Source organism: Wyeomyia smithii, chromosome 3 (genome assembly GCF_029784165.1).
Source record: "Wyeomyia smithii strain HCP4-BCI-WySm-NY-G18 chromosome 3, ASM2978416v1, whole genome shotgun sequence".
Lineage (NCBI taxonomy): Eukaryota > Metazoa > Arthropoda > Insecta > Diptera > Culicidae > Wyeomyia > Wyeomyia smithii.
This window is the reverse complement of record NC_073696.1, coordinates 181,580,694-181,597,396: the sequence shown is the minus strand read 5'-3', so window position 1 is coordinate 181,597,396 and position 16,703 is coordinate 181,580,694. Positions and strand designations below refer to the sequence as shown.

General features: G+C 40.8%; 1 protein-coding gene across 1 annotated transcript; it reads right to left on the bottom strand.

Moving 5' to 3' along the window:
* Positions 1-6,044: 6,044 nt before the first annotated feature.
* LOC129729735 (tryptophan 2,3-dioxygenase) lies at positions 6,045-16,260 on the bottom strand. The gene is made up of 7 exons (XM_055688528.1): positions 16,127-16,260; positions 15,622-15,776; positions 15,425-15,558; positions 7,532-7,891; positions 7,223-7,472; positions 7,068-7,161; positions 6,045-7,008 (listed from the first exon to the last, which is right to left on the bottom strand). The coding sequence occupies exons 1-7, from the start codon at positions 16,153-16,155 to the stop codon at positions 6,846-6,848; spliced, it is 1,185 nt and encodes a 394-aa protein (XP_055544503.1). The 5' UTR covers positions 16,156-16,260; the 3' UTR covers positions 6,045-6,845.
* Between the last annotated feature and the right edge of the window lie 443 nt (positions 16,261-16,703).

Sequence of the window (16,703 nt, the reverse complement as noted above, 5' to 3'; positions counted from 1 at the left end):
TCAGAGCAAGCTATATCGTTGGCCTCTTTCAGGTTACTGACCACGACACGGAGCTTGTTAGGCCGGACCTTGGAAATTTCGGTCACGCCCTTGTACTCCTTCGTCAGGTCTTTAGAAAGCTGCAAGAGGTTCAACTGTTTCGATTTCGGTCCCGCCTTTGGCCGAAAATAGACAGTATAGCTGCCCTGGGCTCCGTCTGGGTAAAGCCTGGAGCGAGGGGGGACTGAAGAATGAATAGGGCAGGGGGTAACAGAAGGGTAAGGGTCAGAGGGGTTCGGGGATGGTGGCGCGGGAGGCGAGGGATCTACATCCATCCCGCTAAGTCTAGCGCACTAGCGCCGACAAGAGCACGTACCTTTTTACTTCTCCCTTCCAGTAAGGTTGGTTGTCCGATCGTTCGAAGTTGCAGCCGTTACAGCCAGCAGCACCAATACAGCAGCACCAAACAGCCACCAGCAGCGAGCCAGGTGTGAGATCACTCCACACAGCGATACAACTCAACTGTCAACTGATGGCTTCTTCTTTTTCCTCTTTTGTGTCTCGTCCACTGCTGTAGCACAATTCAGCCAGCAGCCAAATCGGCTTACGCACCAGCTGGCAGTCACGATGCGAAACAGTTGCACAAAGGCGCGACCTTGAACCCGGATTTATTTCACTCGACCAGGCAAACAATGCCAACACTTGTTCACACGAGCGATCACCAAACACGTCCGATACTGATGCGTGTTCGGCACAGAATGAATTTGAAAGGTTGTTCTTATAAGATGAACGTATAAATTAGCTTAAAACTCGTCATTTTCGGATGATTTTTTAGGAGTTTTTGTTTATTCGCTGATCAATGGACAGTAAACACGGTGATGTCTCAGGAGTGAGCTGGTCCGATCATGATACAAAACAGGCCTTCGTGTTTCACCAATAGCTCCAATTTTAAAGCAAATATTTTGTATAAAAAGTAAACCTACATTGAATTCAGATGTTACAGAAGCGTATTACTGGCAAATATACTGCAATCTTTAAACATTTGATTCTAAAATCTTTGTTTGAGAACTAGACTTGATAACAATAGTAAGGGCAAATTGTGCACGAAATAGTTTATTTTCTGAAACATTTTTAATAATAGTAATACTTAAGCAATCTGCATTAAACCTTCTTAACATCATCAAGAGAAGTTGTTTGACGATGATGCTACATATCTGATACAGTTTTTTATTCAATAGGTGAGAAATCTCGCATACAAAAAATGGTCCGATCATGGTACATTTTTTTGTTTTTTACAATTGATAATAACTGATTAAAGAGAAGAGTGAAACTTTTGATCTATAGTAAATGCTCAAAGCAAAGTAGTTTTTAAAATACTTTTGAAGCAAATCCGACAACAGCTAAGTGAGAAGGTGCGACGCGATCATTGGCGCGTAAACCATATTCCGGCGGTAGAGGAAATGCTTCGCCATCCTGAGCGTCTGTTCACCAAGATGGTGCGGCTCAAAACAGCGTCTGATCTCCATGTTAGGAGCGGCTGATCAACGTCCTGGTGGCAGCGTGGGACTCTAAACAGAGCTGACACGATGGTCCCCCGGCGAGACAGGGGGTTGGGGAAGGCCCAACAAGCCGCCCCGGAAAACAACATGTTACAAACAACGTAAGAGATAATACGAATCGGAACAATCGGCATAGACCTAGGCAACGAAATAAGGACTACGATTGGAAACTTGGGACATGGAACAGCAAATCGCTCTGCTTTCCAGGATGCGACAGGATAATCTATGACGAGCTACACCCACGCAACTTTGAAGTCTTAGCGCTGCAGGAACTTTGTTGGACAGGACAGAAGGTATGGAGAAGCGGGCACCGGGCGGCTACTTTCTACCAGAGCTGTGGCACAACCAGCGAGCTGGGAACCGGCTTCATAGTACTGGGTAAGATGCACCAACGCGTGATGGGGTGGCAGCCGATCAACGCAAGGATGTGCAAGTTGAGGATAAAGGGCCGGTTCTTCAACTACAGCATCATCAACGTGCACTGCCCACATGAAGGAAGACCCGACGACGAGAAGGAAGCGTTCTACGCGCAGCTGGAGCAGGTCTACGATAGCTGCCCGCGACGGGACGTGAAAATCGTTATTGGGGACAAGAATGCTAAGGTAGGCCGGGAGGCAATGTACAGACCGGTAATCGGACCAGATAGCCTACATGCCGTGTCTAATGATAACGGCCATCGATGCGTGAACTTTGCGGCCTCCCGTGGTATGGTAGTCCGAAGTACCTTCTTCCCCCGCAAAGATATCCACAAATCCACCTGGAGATCACCCGACCAACAGACAGAGAACCTAATCGACCACGTTCTAATCGACGGCAGGTTCTTCTCCGACATCATCAACGTTCGCACCTACCGCAGTGCGAATATAGATTCGGACCACTACCTAGTAGCTGAGTGCATGCGCTCAAAACTATCGACGGTGTATAACACCCGCCGAAGTCGAACGCCGCGACCAAATATTGAGCAACTGCGGGACGCCGAGGCTGCACAGGAATACGCGCAGCAGCTGGAGGCAGTGCTACCCACGGAAGAGCAGCTTGGCGCAGCTACCCTTGAAGATGGCTGGAGGAGCATCCGATCCGCCATAGGTAGCACTGCTATAGCGCTACTAGGTACAAAGGCCCCGAATCATAGAAATGACTGGTTGGACGGCGAATGCAAACGGTTAGTCGAGGAGAAGAATGCAGCACGGGCGAAAATGCTGCAACACCGCACGAGAGCGAACGTGGAACGATACCGACAGGCACGGAACAGCCAAAACTCAGTCCTCCGAAGGAAGAAGCGCCAGCAAGAGGACCGAGATCGCGTAGCGATGGACAAGCTGTACCAAGCTAACGACACTCGGAAGTTCTACGAGAAGCTGAACAGCTCCCGTAAAGGCTTCGTGCCGCAAGCCGATATGTACAGGAGCTTGGATGGCAACCTCCTTACTGACGAGTGTGAGGTGATCGAAAGGTGGAGGCAGCACTTCGACGAGCATCTAAACGGCGATGCAGTAGAGCGTGAGGACGGTATGGCAACTGATCTTGGTGCACGAACAGAAGACATCAGAATTCCAGCCCCCGATCTTCTGGAGGTGGAGGAGGAGATTGGTCGGCTGAAAAACAACAAAGCTGCTGGAGTGGACCAACTTCCCAGCGAGCTATTGAAATACGGTGGAGAAACACTGGCTAGAGCTGTGCACTGGGTCATTGTCAAGGTTTGGGAGGTAGAACGAGTACCGGAGGAGTGGATGGAGGGTATTGTGTGTCCCATCTACAGAAAGGGCGACAAACTGGAGTGCTGCAATTATCGGGCAATCACTCTGTTGAACGCCGCCTACAAGGTACTCTCCCAAATACTTTGCCGTCGACTATCGCCATTTGCGAAGCAGTTCGTGGGGCATTACCAGGCGGGATTTATGGGTGCCCGCGCCACCACTGATCAGATATTCGCGGTTCGGCAGGTTATGCAGAAATGCCGAGAATATAACGTGCCCACACATCATTTGTTCATCGATTTCAAATCGGCGTACGGCACAATCGGTCGGAACAAGCTATGGCAAATTATGCACGACTACGGTTTTCCGGACAAACTGACGCGGTTGGTCAAAGCGACGATGGATCGAGTGATGCGTGTAGTTCGTGTTTCGGGGGCACTCTCGAGCCCCTTCGAAACCCGAAGAGGGCTGAGGCAAGGTGATGGTCTCTCGTGCCTACTGTTCAACATTGCCCTGGAAGGTGTCATTAGAAGAGCGGGGATTAACTCGAGTGGCACGATTTTCCAAAAGTCGGTTCAACTGTTTGGTTTCGCCGACGATATCGACATTGTAGCTCGGACCTTCGTGAAGATGGCGGATACGTACATCGGATTAAAGGTTGAAGCCAAAAAGATTGGACTGGTCATCAATGCATCGAAGACGAAGTACATGAAAGGAAGGGGTTCACGTGAAGACAGTAACAGTATCAGTAACCTCCCACCTCGAGTTCAAATTGGTGGTGATGAAATCGAGGTGGTCGATGAGTTCGTGTACCTGGGCTCACTGGTAACTGCCGACAACGATACCAGCAGAGAAATTCAACGGCGCATTATGGCAGGAAATCGTGCAAACTTTGGTCTCCGGAGGACGCTTCGATCGAGTAGAATTCGCCGCCGCACCAAGTTAACCATCTACAAGACGCTGATCGGACCGGTAGTCCTCTACGGGCATGAGACATGGACTATGCTTGTGGAGGACCAACGCGCTCTTGCGGTGTTCGAGCGGAAGGTTCTGCGTACCATTTCCGGTGGACTGCAGATGGAAAACGGAGTGTGGAGAAGGCGAATGAACCACGAACTGCAGGAGCTGCTTGGGGAGCCATCTATCGTCCACACCGCTAAGATAGGCAGGCTGCGGTGGGCTGGGCATGTTGTAAGGATGTCAGACGACAGCCCGGTAAAGATGGTTCTTGAAACCAATCCGTCAGGGACGAGACGGAGAGGTGTACAGCGGGCAAGGTGGATCGATCAGGTGGAAGACGACCTGCGGACCCTACGCAGACTGCAGAGCTGGCGAACTGCAGCCATGGACCGAGTGGAATGGAGACGACTCTTACGTACAGCAAAGGCCACACCACGACTTGGGACTGTTTGGTAAGGTAAGGTAAGGTTTTAAACACAGTGTTGCATTCATTTAGCAAAAATGCATTTAACTTCTTGATTTTTTTTCAGTGTAACCAAACTGCAAATAGTGTATACAAAATCGCACATTTTAAGGCTTGATATTGTTAGAAGAGTGCATCTGGAAGGCTACGCAACAAAATTGTTATATAACACTGTGCTACAAATGAAAAAAAAAATGCAAGAACTTCTGAAGTGACCTAGTGTAGGTTGTAGGTCTTGTTAAGTGTAACATTCGCTCATACTAGAAATTTTCCAAACACCCCCAAAATCTGAACTTATGGTCAAAATACGGTTTTTCGGACCTCAGCGCATATAATATTTTTTAACTCAGTCATTTATCAACCGATTTTCAATATTAAAGCAGTTTTAGAAAGAAGACAAATAGAACTTTCAAAATATATACAGGTTTGTTCTAATATCAATAAAACATGTTAAGTTATTTGAGTGTATATCTAATTTTATAGACTTTTTTACGCAATTTTTCAATTTACTTTTAAATTTTCCGTCTTTTTTGTAAGAAACATACCACAAATACACTATAATTTCGAAAGTATATTCAATTCCGAATCAAATGAAAGTAGTTTAGTTGAAATCGATTGATGTTTGGCTAAGTTATATATTTTATAAAGAAAACCAAAATTTTTGGCTTCTATCGTACATTTATTTCACGGTGCTACAAATGATGAAAATATGCAAGAACTTTTGATGTGACTTAGTGTGGGTTATAGCTTTAGTCAAATGTTACTTGCGCATTTGAAGTTTTTCAAATGCCCCGAAAATTATAAGTTATGTTCAAAACCCTGTTTTTTACCTTAGCTCACATTTTTATGTTTAATACGGTTATTTTTCAACCGATTTTTTTATATTTTGGGTGTTTTGGAAAGGCGAAAAATAGAGCATTTGAAACATATAAATATGTCTAAAAAGTTTACCCATATGTGATGAATAGTTTTAAAATAAACAAGATGTTTTATGTTATTTTCAAATTTTTCCAAATTTATTCGCAATTTTTCACACATTTTTGTAATGATGGAACTTCAATTGCTGTAAAATTTGGAAAATTCTTTTTAGTACCAAACGAAAACAATAGGTGTTGTTAATTAAAATATGTTATAATTATGCTGAGAAATGATTTGATGAAATCTAAGTATATGGTGGAAAACAACGTTTTCGTTTGGCACTAAATGTACTTTTCAAATTCTTTAAAAATAACATAAACTATTTTATTTTATTTTAAAACGATTCATCACATATAGGTTAAATTTGAAAAAAAAATATAAATCATCTTAATTTATTGAATATAAATCACCTTATTTTATTTAAAACTATTCATCACATATAGGTAAACTTTTTAGACATATTTATATGTTTCAAGAGTTCTATTTTTTGCCTTTCCAAAACAGCCAAAATATAAAAAATTGGTTGAAAAATAACTAAATTAAACATAAAAATGTGAGCTAAGGTAAATAACAGGGTATTGACCATAACTAATTATTTTTGGGGTTTTTGAGAAACTTCAAGTAAACGCGCAAGTAACATTTGACTAAAGCTATAACCCACACTAAGTCACATCAAAAGTTCTTGCATTTTTTCATCATTTGTAGCTCCGTGAAATAATTGCGCGATAGAAGCCAAAAATTTTGGTTTTCTTAAAAAATGTATAACTTAGCCAAATATCATCCAATTTTTACAAAACTACTTTCAATTGATTTGGAATTGAATAAACTTTCAAAATTATAGTATATGTGTGGTATGTTTCTCACAAAAATAGACGGGTAATTGACAATTAAATTGAAAAGTTGCGTGAAAAAGTTTAAAAAATTGGATTTAAGCTCAAATAACTCAACATGTTTTATTGATATTAGAACAAACCTGTATATATTTTGAAAGCTCCATTTGTTTTCTTTCTAAAACTGCTTTAATATTGAAAATCGGTTGATAAATGACTGAGTTAAAAGTATTATATGCGGTGAAGTCCAAAAAATCGTATTTTGACCATAACTTCAGATTTTGGGGGTGTTTGGAAAATTTTTTGTATGAGCGAATGTTACACTCAACAAGACCTACAACCTACACTAGGTCACTTCAGAAGTTCTAAATCGCTGTAGCACAGTGTAATTGATTTCATATCCTATTATAAATTTATTAGATAGTTCATCTCCCATAGTTTATTGCTTCGTCAAGTGGTTCATTTGTCGTGCTCTATGCGCTGGAGACCCCCAAGCGAGATTCAAAGCCTTTTGCATTTCATCGGTCAGTGGTGGGATAGAACCACGAGGAATTAGGAACGTGGACAAGTTGAATAGATCGATAAACACTTTATAACGATCACTGAAATATTTAACGTTAGCTTTAGAACATGTTATTGTTCATTTTCTTCGTAAACGTACCTGAGAGTAGAACGCAAATACTGATATCCGGACGAACCGCCGGTACCAAGTTGCTGAGAACCAATCATTCTTTGTACCATAATTACATGATTGTCTGTAATGTCATAATCGATTGTTTAATGCTGTAAATCACATATTCAATGTAGCCAACTTACAACGCCATTTCGTAATAAGGGAATCGATATCCATTAAGAGCATAAGTAGCTGATGCGGTTGGCTAAATCTAGGCTCGTCACGGTAGAACGTGATCATGATAGCTCCTTGGAGAGCTCTGTGTGTAAATCTACGATCTCCACGAGTGACGAGAGCGCCATGCACGCTTGAGTCGAAAATCGATTTATACACCTCTCTACGTTTCTCGATATCCATCAAACGGTAATTTTTCACGTGTTCGAACTCTTCTTTCTGTATAGAATTAAAAATAACAATCATCGAGTTTCTTAATAATACTTGATTTTGAGTACCATTGCGCTTGTTTCCTGATCTGCCAGTAGTTTTTCCACACTCTCCTGAAATTTTCCCCAGAAATTGAAGCCGTCTTCCTCCAGTCCGGGCGTACGCTCGAGCCATTTTTCAACCAAATCGGCTAACGACGGTTCACTTTCGGTCGCGGCAATCTTTTCCACTGCCTTCGGATCACTGGCGAACACTTCCCAATATTTCTGGTTGTACTTCACGCGGTGTTCGGTTTTTACACCAAGCTTATTTTCTAGCAGCCGAAATTGCAAACTTTGGAAGCCCGATGCTGGTGATAGATAGTCACGAAAATCCATAAAGTCCAGCGGTGTCATCGTCTCGAGGATAGGAACTTGATCTACCAGGAGCTGAGTATTGGAAGAAACAATTTAAAACGGGTAGGATGGATCGAATTTTAAAAAGTACAAATACCAATTATTATTGGATAGACGATTAAAGCATTTTGTTCCAAGAGCTCCGAATATTTCCAAATTTCCAATTTGTTTGCTTTTGAAGAATTTCTAGTCCGAAAATCTATACGCAAGAATACTGACTAGTACTTAATTGCAATAGTCTTAAGAACCGTAAAACTTTTTTATACTCTATTAATCTCACTAGAGCAAACTTTGGGTTTTTGACTCGCCGGAAGCTTTCATTTCCAGAACAATAGCGTCTGACCCAGAGCGGAGCTAAATCATGAGATGCTGTATCTCGCCAGCTATACCTAAGATGGCAGCCCCATCAGCAGGATTAAGGTATCGCGATCCTGGTAAGGTTGCATACCGAAACCTCTCCTAACCACGAATAATGAAATTAGAGATGCGGAACGGAACAATCGCCAAAGACATCAGGCTACGAACACGGAAACAGAAAACTGTAAACGATTGGGAATTGGGTACTTGGAACATCCGATCTCTCAATGAACCGACGCGAGCTGGTTTGCTTGCTCGAGAACTACAGCGGCAGGAAGTCGAAATCGCAGCGATAAAGGAGGTTCGATGGCCAAATTCCGGAGAAAGGGAATTTTGTGCAGTAGACCCTGTTGCACGCACTTCTTTCAAGTACCACATCTTCTACAGTGGCGACAAAGTAGCGAAACGGTAGTGCTAGGAAATCAGAAAACAAGAGTCATTCGGTGGAGGCCCGTAGATTCTCCTTAGACTACAGTTTAATCAAGCACCGACAAACGACAAATCCGGTGACGCCCAAGATGAGTTCTATGAAAAGCTGGAACGAACCTATGACCAAAACACGACGTAAAAATCTTCATCAGAAATGCAAACGCGCAGTTTGGGAGATTGGAATTCTTCAGTCCTGTCATTGGAAGGCATAGCCTTCACTCGTCATCAAATGTAAACATCCTGAGGCTGATAAACTTTGCCGCGGCCAGAAGAATGGCCATATGTTCCTATTTTCCACGTTTAAATATTCGGAAACACACCTGGAGGTATCCAGGTAACGTCTATAATGTCGCAGTGTTTGTTGTAGGCATTCATGATGCTCTTAATTGGTCCATGTTTGGCGCACAGTGACCGGTAATTATTAATAGTAAAAATATTGCGCGTTCTTAAAGGACGAGAAGGAGCATAAAAGTTAAGAGTTTCCAGCAGATTTGGTGAATTGACACGTTGTGAGATTATATCGTTTACAAAGGAAAAGGTAGTCGACAGATTTCCACGCAGATTACTTCATAGATTTCGCGCGAACCGAAATCAGCTATTTATAAGCACTCAAAGCCATTCCTCGCACGGTGGTTGTGTGTATTTTATCCCGACGAGTTCTGGTTTGGGTGACTTATAGCAAAATTTGCTTGGAGCGATTCCACACATTCTGCCTCTCATGCACAGCGCTTCATATAGAGAAGAAACAGCTGTGAAGTCGGATACGGGGGGTTATTAGTGGCAATGGACATTGTTCAGTGTCATACCAGCAATGGGAGAGATTGATTCCGGACGAAACCATTCCTTTGAAGAAAAACTCACGTATAATTTGATTCTTACCTCTGTTAGAAGGTATTTCCTCAGTATTCGCTCTATATTCCCGAACTGGGGGGCTATACCACTATATCATGCGTGAAGACAGACTACCCACCCCCAACTCCCGACAGTACACTGCTTTTTTCGGGTGTAGTCCAGGATAGAAAAAGTGTAGTCAGAGACAGAAAAAGTGTAATCCGGCAAGCAAAAAAAAAATCATTTACCGGGTAAAAAGTCCGAGTGTAGCTACACCACGAAAACGAATTCGACATAAGATTCGCGCACGGTTGTCGAACGTGCTGAAATCTCACACATAGTGAACAATGCGTTTCAATATACAGTGGCTAAAATCTATTCTACTTACAGCGGTTGAAATCTATCTAGCTATCTCATAAATGCGCTGAGGAGCAATATTTACAGTACCATTGAAACGACTGCGAGAGATGTGGTAGCTACGACGCGTGGAAAACAGCATAACAACTGGTTTGACGCTGAGCTGCCGAAGAGTTGTTGAAAGGCGATAAGTGAGCTGAAAACGGTAAGGCTGCTGGGAAGGATGGTCCCGGCAAAACTTTTACAAGTCGGAAGCGAGCGGCTGCACTATGCGATCCACCAGATTATATTAAGAATCTGGGTGGCTGAACAAATGCCGAACGACTAGTTGGAAGGCTTCATATGCCCAAACTATAAGAAGGGCCATCGACTGGATTGTTGCAACTCTCGAGGCATTACGTTGCTCAACTCCGCATACAATGTACGCTCCCGTATTTTGTTCTTCAGATTGAGACCGTTAACGGTATCCTTCGCCGGCGAATACCAGTCTGGTTTCCGACAGGGACATTCCACAACGGGTCAAGTTTTAACCCTGTGACAGATCCCCGACATTTTCCGGGAGTGTAACTTGCAGACTCACCATTTGTTTGTTGATTTTAAGGCGGCATACGACTCAGTAAAAAGAAACGAGCAGTGGCAGATGATGCTGGAACACTGGTTCCCGACGAAACTAATTAAGCTGAGTCGTATGACGCTGGAGGGATCGAAATCATGCGTGCGGATAGCTGGCGAGACATCAGTCGCGTTCGTAACGTTACATGGATTGAAGCAGGAAGATGCGCTCTCCAACTTACTGTTTAACATCGCCCTTGAAGCTGCAGTACGAGGAGCAAACTTGCAAAGGAACAGTACGATCATCACGAAATCTCACACGCTAGTACGGTAGTATCGACCGTAGAGCCGTGAAGGACCCGAGCAGGAGAAAATATCATTATAATATAACAACCAGATATTGAAAATTCACCTCATTTTGATCTTAATATGGTTTACATAGTTGGTAAAATAACAAAAAATAATACCAAAATATTGTTCCTCCAAGACAATATGAATAACAAACCTTGATATTTCAATAACAAACCAATTATTTGCATTAGAAATCACGAAAATGACCAATTCAGATATTTTCAACTTATTGAACCTTGAATGTATAACTGAATATATTATAAATAATAAATAACGAACAATTTTCACTTAAAAACTTACTTTTTATGAGATATTTTAAAATCAACTCAAATATGTTATTGAAGGTATAGCGAGATATAATATCAAAATTTTATGATATTTTCATATGCATGTTTGAAACGTAAATATCTTTCGAATAACACGATAAGTCTTCACAGCTAAATATGTTATTGATGAGTTATTATTTTGTTATGCTCTCCTGCCCGGGGAGGCCTTTTAAGAGCCAGTTCGCGAGAACCGCAACCACCTTTACAAGGGAGGTTGTATCGGGGTTCTCCGATCGGACTGAAACTTTCAGGGTTTGTTTATCCATATAATAGAACAATGTTTTGCATATTATCAGATTTTTTGAAAAGGGGTAAGTGGGATAAAAAAGCACGTCAAAAAATGGTGTCCAAAAACTGCTAAAAACGTAAAATTGTTATAACTTTGTGAAAACTGAAACGATTTTCATGAAAATTGGCATGTTTATTCTACTCTATAACGGAAACGAAATGAGGGTTATTGGAAGTTGCTATCGTGAATACATGATGAGATATTCGCATTTTTTTTAAAAAAGAAGGTGATTTTCACAGCAGTTTTTTTCTTGCCAACAGATCTAGGATCAAAACCCAAATAATACGTTTTGTAGTGCAACTCAAGAGCATCCATTAGATATATTCAAAAAATGCGCCGTTATAAAGATGCCTGAGAAAATCCATTTTTTCTATAACATGTTATTGACCATAATTTCGAACCCATTGTGCGAGAAGAGAAACTCCGTTTTGTGTCATTGTTCTTCCATTGAGCTATAATTTTCAGGTTATGTTTGTTTATGCTTTAATGCAATAGTTTGCAAAATTTTAGATTTTTGGAAAAGGGGGTAGTGGGGTAAACAAGCTCTTCAAAATCTTATATTTAGAAACTGCTCAAATCGTAAAATGACTACTCTCGGCTTACATTCGAAGTTACTCGATGGAATGAGTGGTTACATTTGGAGCCAACAAGAGAATGAACAAGTATCAATAAAACCACGAGATACTTTCTGTTGAGCCTTTTTTAATGTAGGGCACATCAAAGAATCAAATTACCATAAGGAAAAAAGTTTCACCGAAAGATGCTCATAAAGGAATGAGGTTAAAAGTACACCCTTCTGCAGGAATTAGACAATTCAAACCGGAAATGTATTTATCTGTAAAACAAATAAAATCGTTATTCGCCCACTTTTCTACGTTATATAGGCAAAATAAGCTTTTGCTAACACAGACAGTCTGTATATAATAAACAGAAAATCGAGCTCCGTATCGGAATGTAGCACCAAAGCTTTGCTTTTTTTCAGCTTGAGCTAATTCAAGTTAGTAAAGATTAAGCATTGATAAACGTACGAGAGCGTCATGAATATTGGTTGTTAATAATAAAATCAATCAATTCTCAAACATTGTTTTTATAAGGTTTGTTTTGCTTATACCAGAGCCACAGGAAAAACTGCATTCTTTGAAAATACATTGAGTGCAATCACTAATATGTTCGATGAGTGGTTTGATGATGATAATTCAGAATTGAAATAAAGATAATGAAATATAGAGTTTATTTGATTTTATACTACATTCGACCCCTTGGTTATTAAATTAATCAAAGGAAATACTAAAAAAAGTTCAACAAAAAGTATCGCAGGGCTTTGTTGGAATTCATTCTACTTCTGTTAGCTACAAAACTAACCTTTCATTTCATCGTGTAACTTCGGGTGTAAGCCGATTCTACGGTTTTAGCAGTTTCTGAATACACGATTTTGAAGAGTCTGTTTACTCCACTAACCCCTTTTCCAAAAACCTCAATTTCCGCAAACTATTGCATTAGTGTATTAGTGCATAAAGAACAATGACACAAAACGGAGCTTCTCTTCTCGCACAATGGATTCGAAATTATGGTCAATAACATGTTATAGAAAAAATTGATTTTCTTAGGCATCTTTATAACGGCGCATTTTTTGAATATATCTAATGAAAGCTCTCGAGTTGCACTACAAAACGTATTATTTGGATTTTAATCCTAGATCTGTTGGTAAGAGAAAAACTGCTATGCGAAAATGCGAATATCTCATCATGTATTCACGATAGCAACTTCCAATAGCCCTCATTTTGTTCCCTTTATAGAGTAGAATAAACATGCCAATTTTCATGAAAATCGATTCAGTTTTCACAAAGTTATAACAATTTTACGTTTTTAGAAATTTTTGGACATCAATTTTTGACGTCCTTTTTTACCCCACTTACCCCTTTTCAAAAAATCTGACATTATGCAAAACATTGTTCTATCATATAGATGAACAAACCCTGGAAGTTGCAGTCCGATCGGAGAACCTCGAAACAAGACCTAGTTGCGGTCTCCGCGAACTGGCTCTTAAGAGGGAAGCGGCGAGGTTGGGGCTCAACGTTAACTCTGCCAAAACAAAGTACATGGTAGCTGGCAAGAAGCGCATGATTACCGGTGGTGTTGATGCTGAAGTGGGAATTGTGGGTAACGATTTGAAGAGATTGATGAACTCGTTTATCATGGTACGCTTGTGACACGTGACAGCGATATGAGCCGCGAAGTGAAACGGTGAGCTGCAGCTGCGGACAGGGCCTTCTACGAACTACGTAACCAGCTGAGGTCCCGTAGTTTGCAAACTCACACTAAACTAGTACTGTATAGGACGCTGATCCTCCCGGTGGTTCTTTACGGACATGAAGTTTGGACGCAGAAGAAGGCTGATCGACGAGAGCTCGGAGTATTTGAGCGCTAAGTACTGCGATCGATACTTGGCGGTAAATTGGAAGATGGGTTGTGGCGCAGACGCATGAATCACGAGTTGTACCAGATATACAAACATGCTGATACAGTGAAGGTAATACAGCGTTGCAGGCTTCAGTGGGCTGGACATATGGCCAGAATGACGAGAGAGCCGCCAAAACTATATTCAGCAGAGAACCAGGAAGAGGCCATCAACTCCGTGGTAGGCTTCGCACTCGGTGGATGTGCGCAATAAAAGAAAATGTACGATCTGCAGGTGTACGAGGTGACTGAGAACAGCTGAGCCCAAGACAGAAAATGCTGTAAAGCTCTAATTCGTAAGTCAGTCAATTTGATGAATGCACAAATGACGATGATGATCAAAATAATTGCTAAAAATATTTCTAGTATTATTTTCAGAAACAACCTTTTGTACTGGAGTAATTTTTAACCTTTTTGTACTCGAGTAATTTTTAATTTACGATGTCCATTATAATATTGAATTTCCGTGCAATAAAAAATGTTGCTGATTGAAACAGGGGGTGACCCGCTATTTTTAAAATAATAAATAAGAGCAAGAAAATTATAACTAAAACAGAAAATTTAAAAAATTAATAAAATCTGAACCAGTGGTACTACATATAAAGAGCAAAGAGAAACTCGGCCATTCGTGACGAGATATTTTTCACTGTCTTAGTTTCCCTGAAAGTGCTATTAAGCATAGGTGATTGGATGAAATTCACCTCACAAAATTTCATAGAATTATGAGAGAACGCTGCTTAGAACAGTCCGGAAATCGACATCAAGTGCAAAATAATTTCTTTATTAGATCGATTCACATTCACATTAGAAGAACGCTTCTTATTCGTGCTCTGTTTGATTTTTTTAACTATATGGATTGTAGTAGACCAACGAGAGATTACCATGAACTACTTGTGGCTTTCCGTTGTCCTACATATAAGATATCTACCCACAAAGAAATTAGCGGTTTGCATCAAAGCTGTTATAATACCACACTCTAGATCATGATATGAGAAACAGTGGGTCATATTTTATTTTTACATACCAATGTAAAATCATATAATCATGTGTAAAGTTAAGGTACGAATGAAACCCTGCAGCACTATAACGACGAATAAAGCCCAGAATCGCTTTTCAACCGCCGTTCGCAACACGCCGAAACATTCGACTTCATACATGGGCGGTAAACTTTTATGTTAAGATATGCTCGAATGAAAAGATTCCATAGAAGTGCGATGCTTTCAAGTCACTTAGAATGAACGTCGTTGGCGTGCTGCCAAGCAATGTACGAAAAAATACTGCAGCGAATGTTGACATCACGGCTCGCTTTTTAGGAAACTTCAATTTCGAGAATCCGAAATGTTGTATTCTTTTGGATTGACTATCCAATATTTATGGTAGAATTGCTAAGGGTATGAAATATGACACCCTGTGGAAAGACAGCAGCGATGGGCTTCTTTACGGCCGAAAAATGCCATTGGAAAGAAACATGAGGAACAGCCAAAGTGCAACAAATTTTCAAGTCATTCACTCCAGGATACTAGAATGTAAAGTTTATACTTTCAAAAAAAATAAAAATACTGCGATATTTGAATGTGTGAAACGGTTAACATTATTCACGATTTAATTATAACCTACCTTCAGTATCAAAACGATTCGATTGAGACGTTTTAATATTTCCAACGTTCTCGACTCTTCCATGTGCTCCGTGCTGAATAAATATCGGATAGAATCCAGTTCAAAAATAATCTGCTTGAACCACAACTCGTAAGCTGCAATTAAAAAAACAGATTTCCAACCTTGCACTTAGCAGTTAAAGTAGAATCTTGGTAAACCTTGATGAGTAATGATGAAAAGGTGCTCATCGTGAACTGGTTTATTACTTTCGACCGACAGCATTCGTTGTGCGCTAAGGACTTTATCTAGCATTAGATACTCCCCGTACAACATTCCGGCTTCTGAGCCCAACCGCTCACCACTCTGGGCATCGCTGCAAAAAATCACAAAAAAACACCACTGGTTTAGCTCGTTTTCGAAATGGACCATCTACATTCTATATGATCAATTCACATGCGGCATGGTTTCCACGAAAGGTTGTTTGTAGAGTTTATCAATGTCAATGTCAACAAGACTAAATTAAAAATATTTTTGCAGTAGATCACTTGATTACACTTGATAAGACGGATGTTACTGCGCCTCCAAAGCAAGATTTTCAAATCGCAATTGAAAGCAACCAATACAATTTCAAAATATTACATGGAGATTAGTAGCTTCTGTTGCAACGAAAAGAATTAGGTTTCACATGGCCACTAACGGGTAGTTGAAAATGTCTGTACTCACCCGTTATAGTTTCCCATGGGGCAGCTCATGCTGGAGGATAAGTTCTTCTCTAAAGTTGGAGCCACTAGATTAGCTACAAAACGAACTGAGCACGACGGCTACCAAATAACAACTGACGCTAAGGTAACATAATCCTTCTATTGGTGCAGAAAGCAGTACATATAGCATGATAAGGAGAGAAAAGACAAGGAAATCTTCCCGCTCGTAGAGTTTTGCATGACTTCGTGTACTCAGCAAAGAGACATGTTCCAATCGTGGAATGAATTGTAGCAACAACAAAAAAAAAACAACAAATAGCACAGTTTACGGAATTATGTAATAAAACTTCTGAATGAATTACGTCGGAATACTCGTGGTACACTAGCCCACTCGTAGTTGAGCATTGAACTCATCGTACCTCGACTAGAATTGAAAAACAAACTAACACAAGGTGCATTTTTTCAAGTCCATGATTCGAATTTCGATTTTCAATTTCCAAATAAAACTTCAGATGCGTGAATATCGATACTCTTTGATATTATTCTGTTTTATTGAGGTTTTAACTGGCAGTCATTCGCCTCAGCATTGATAAATAATT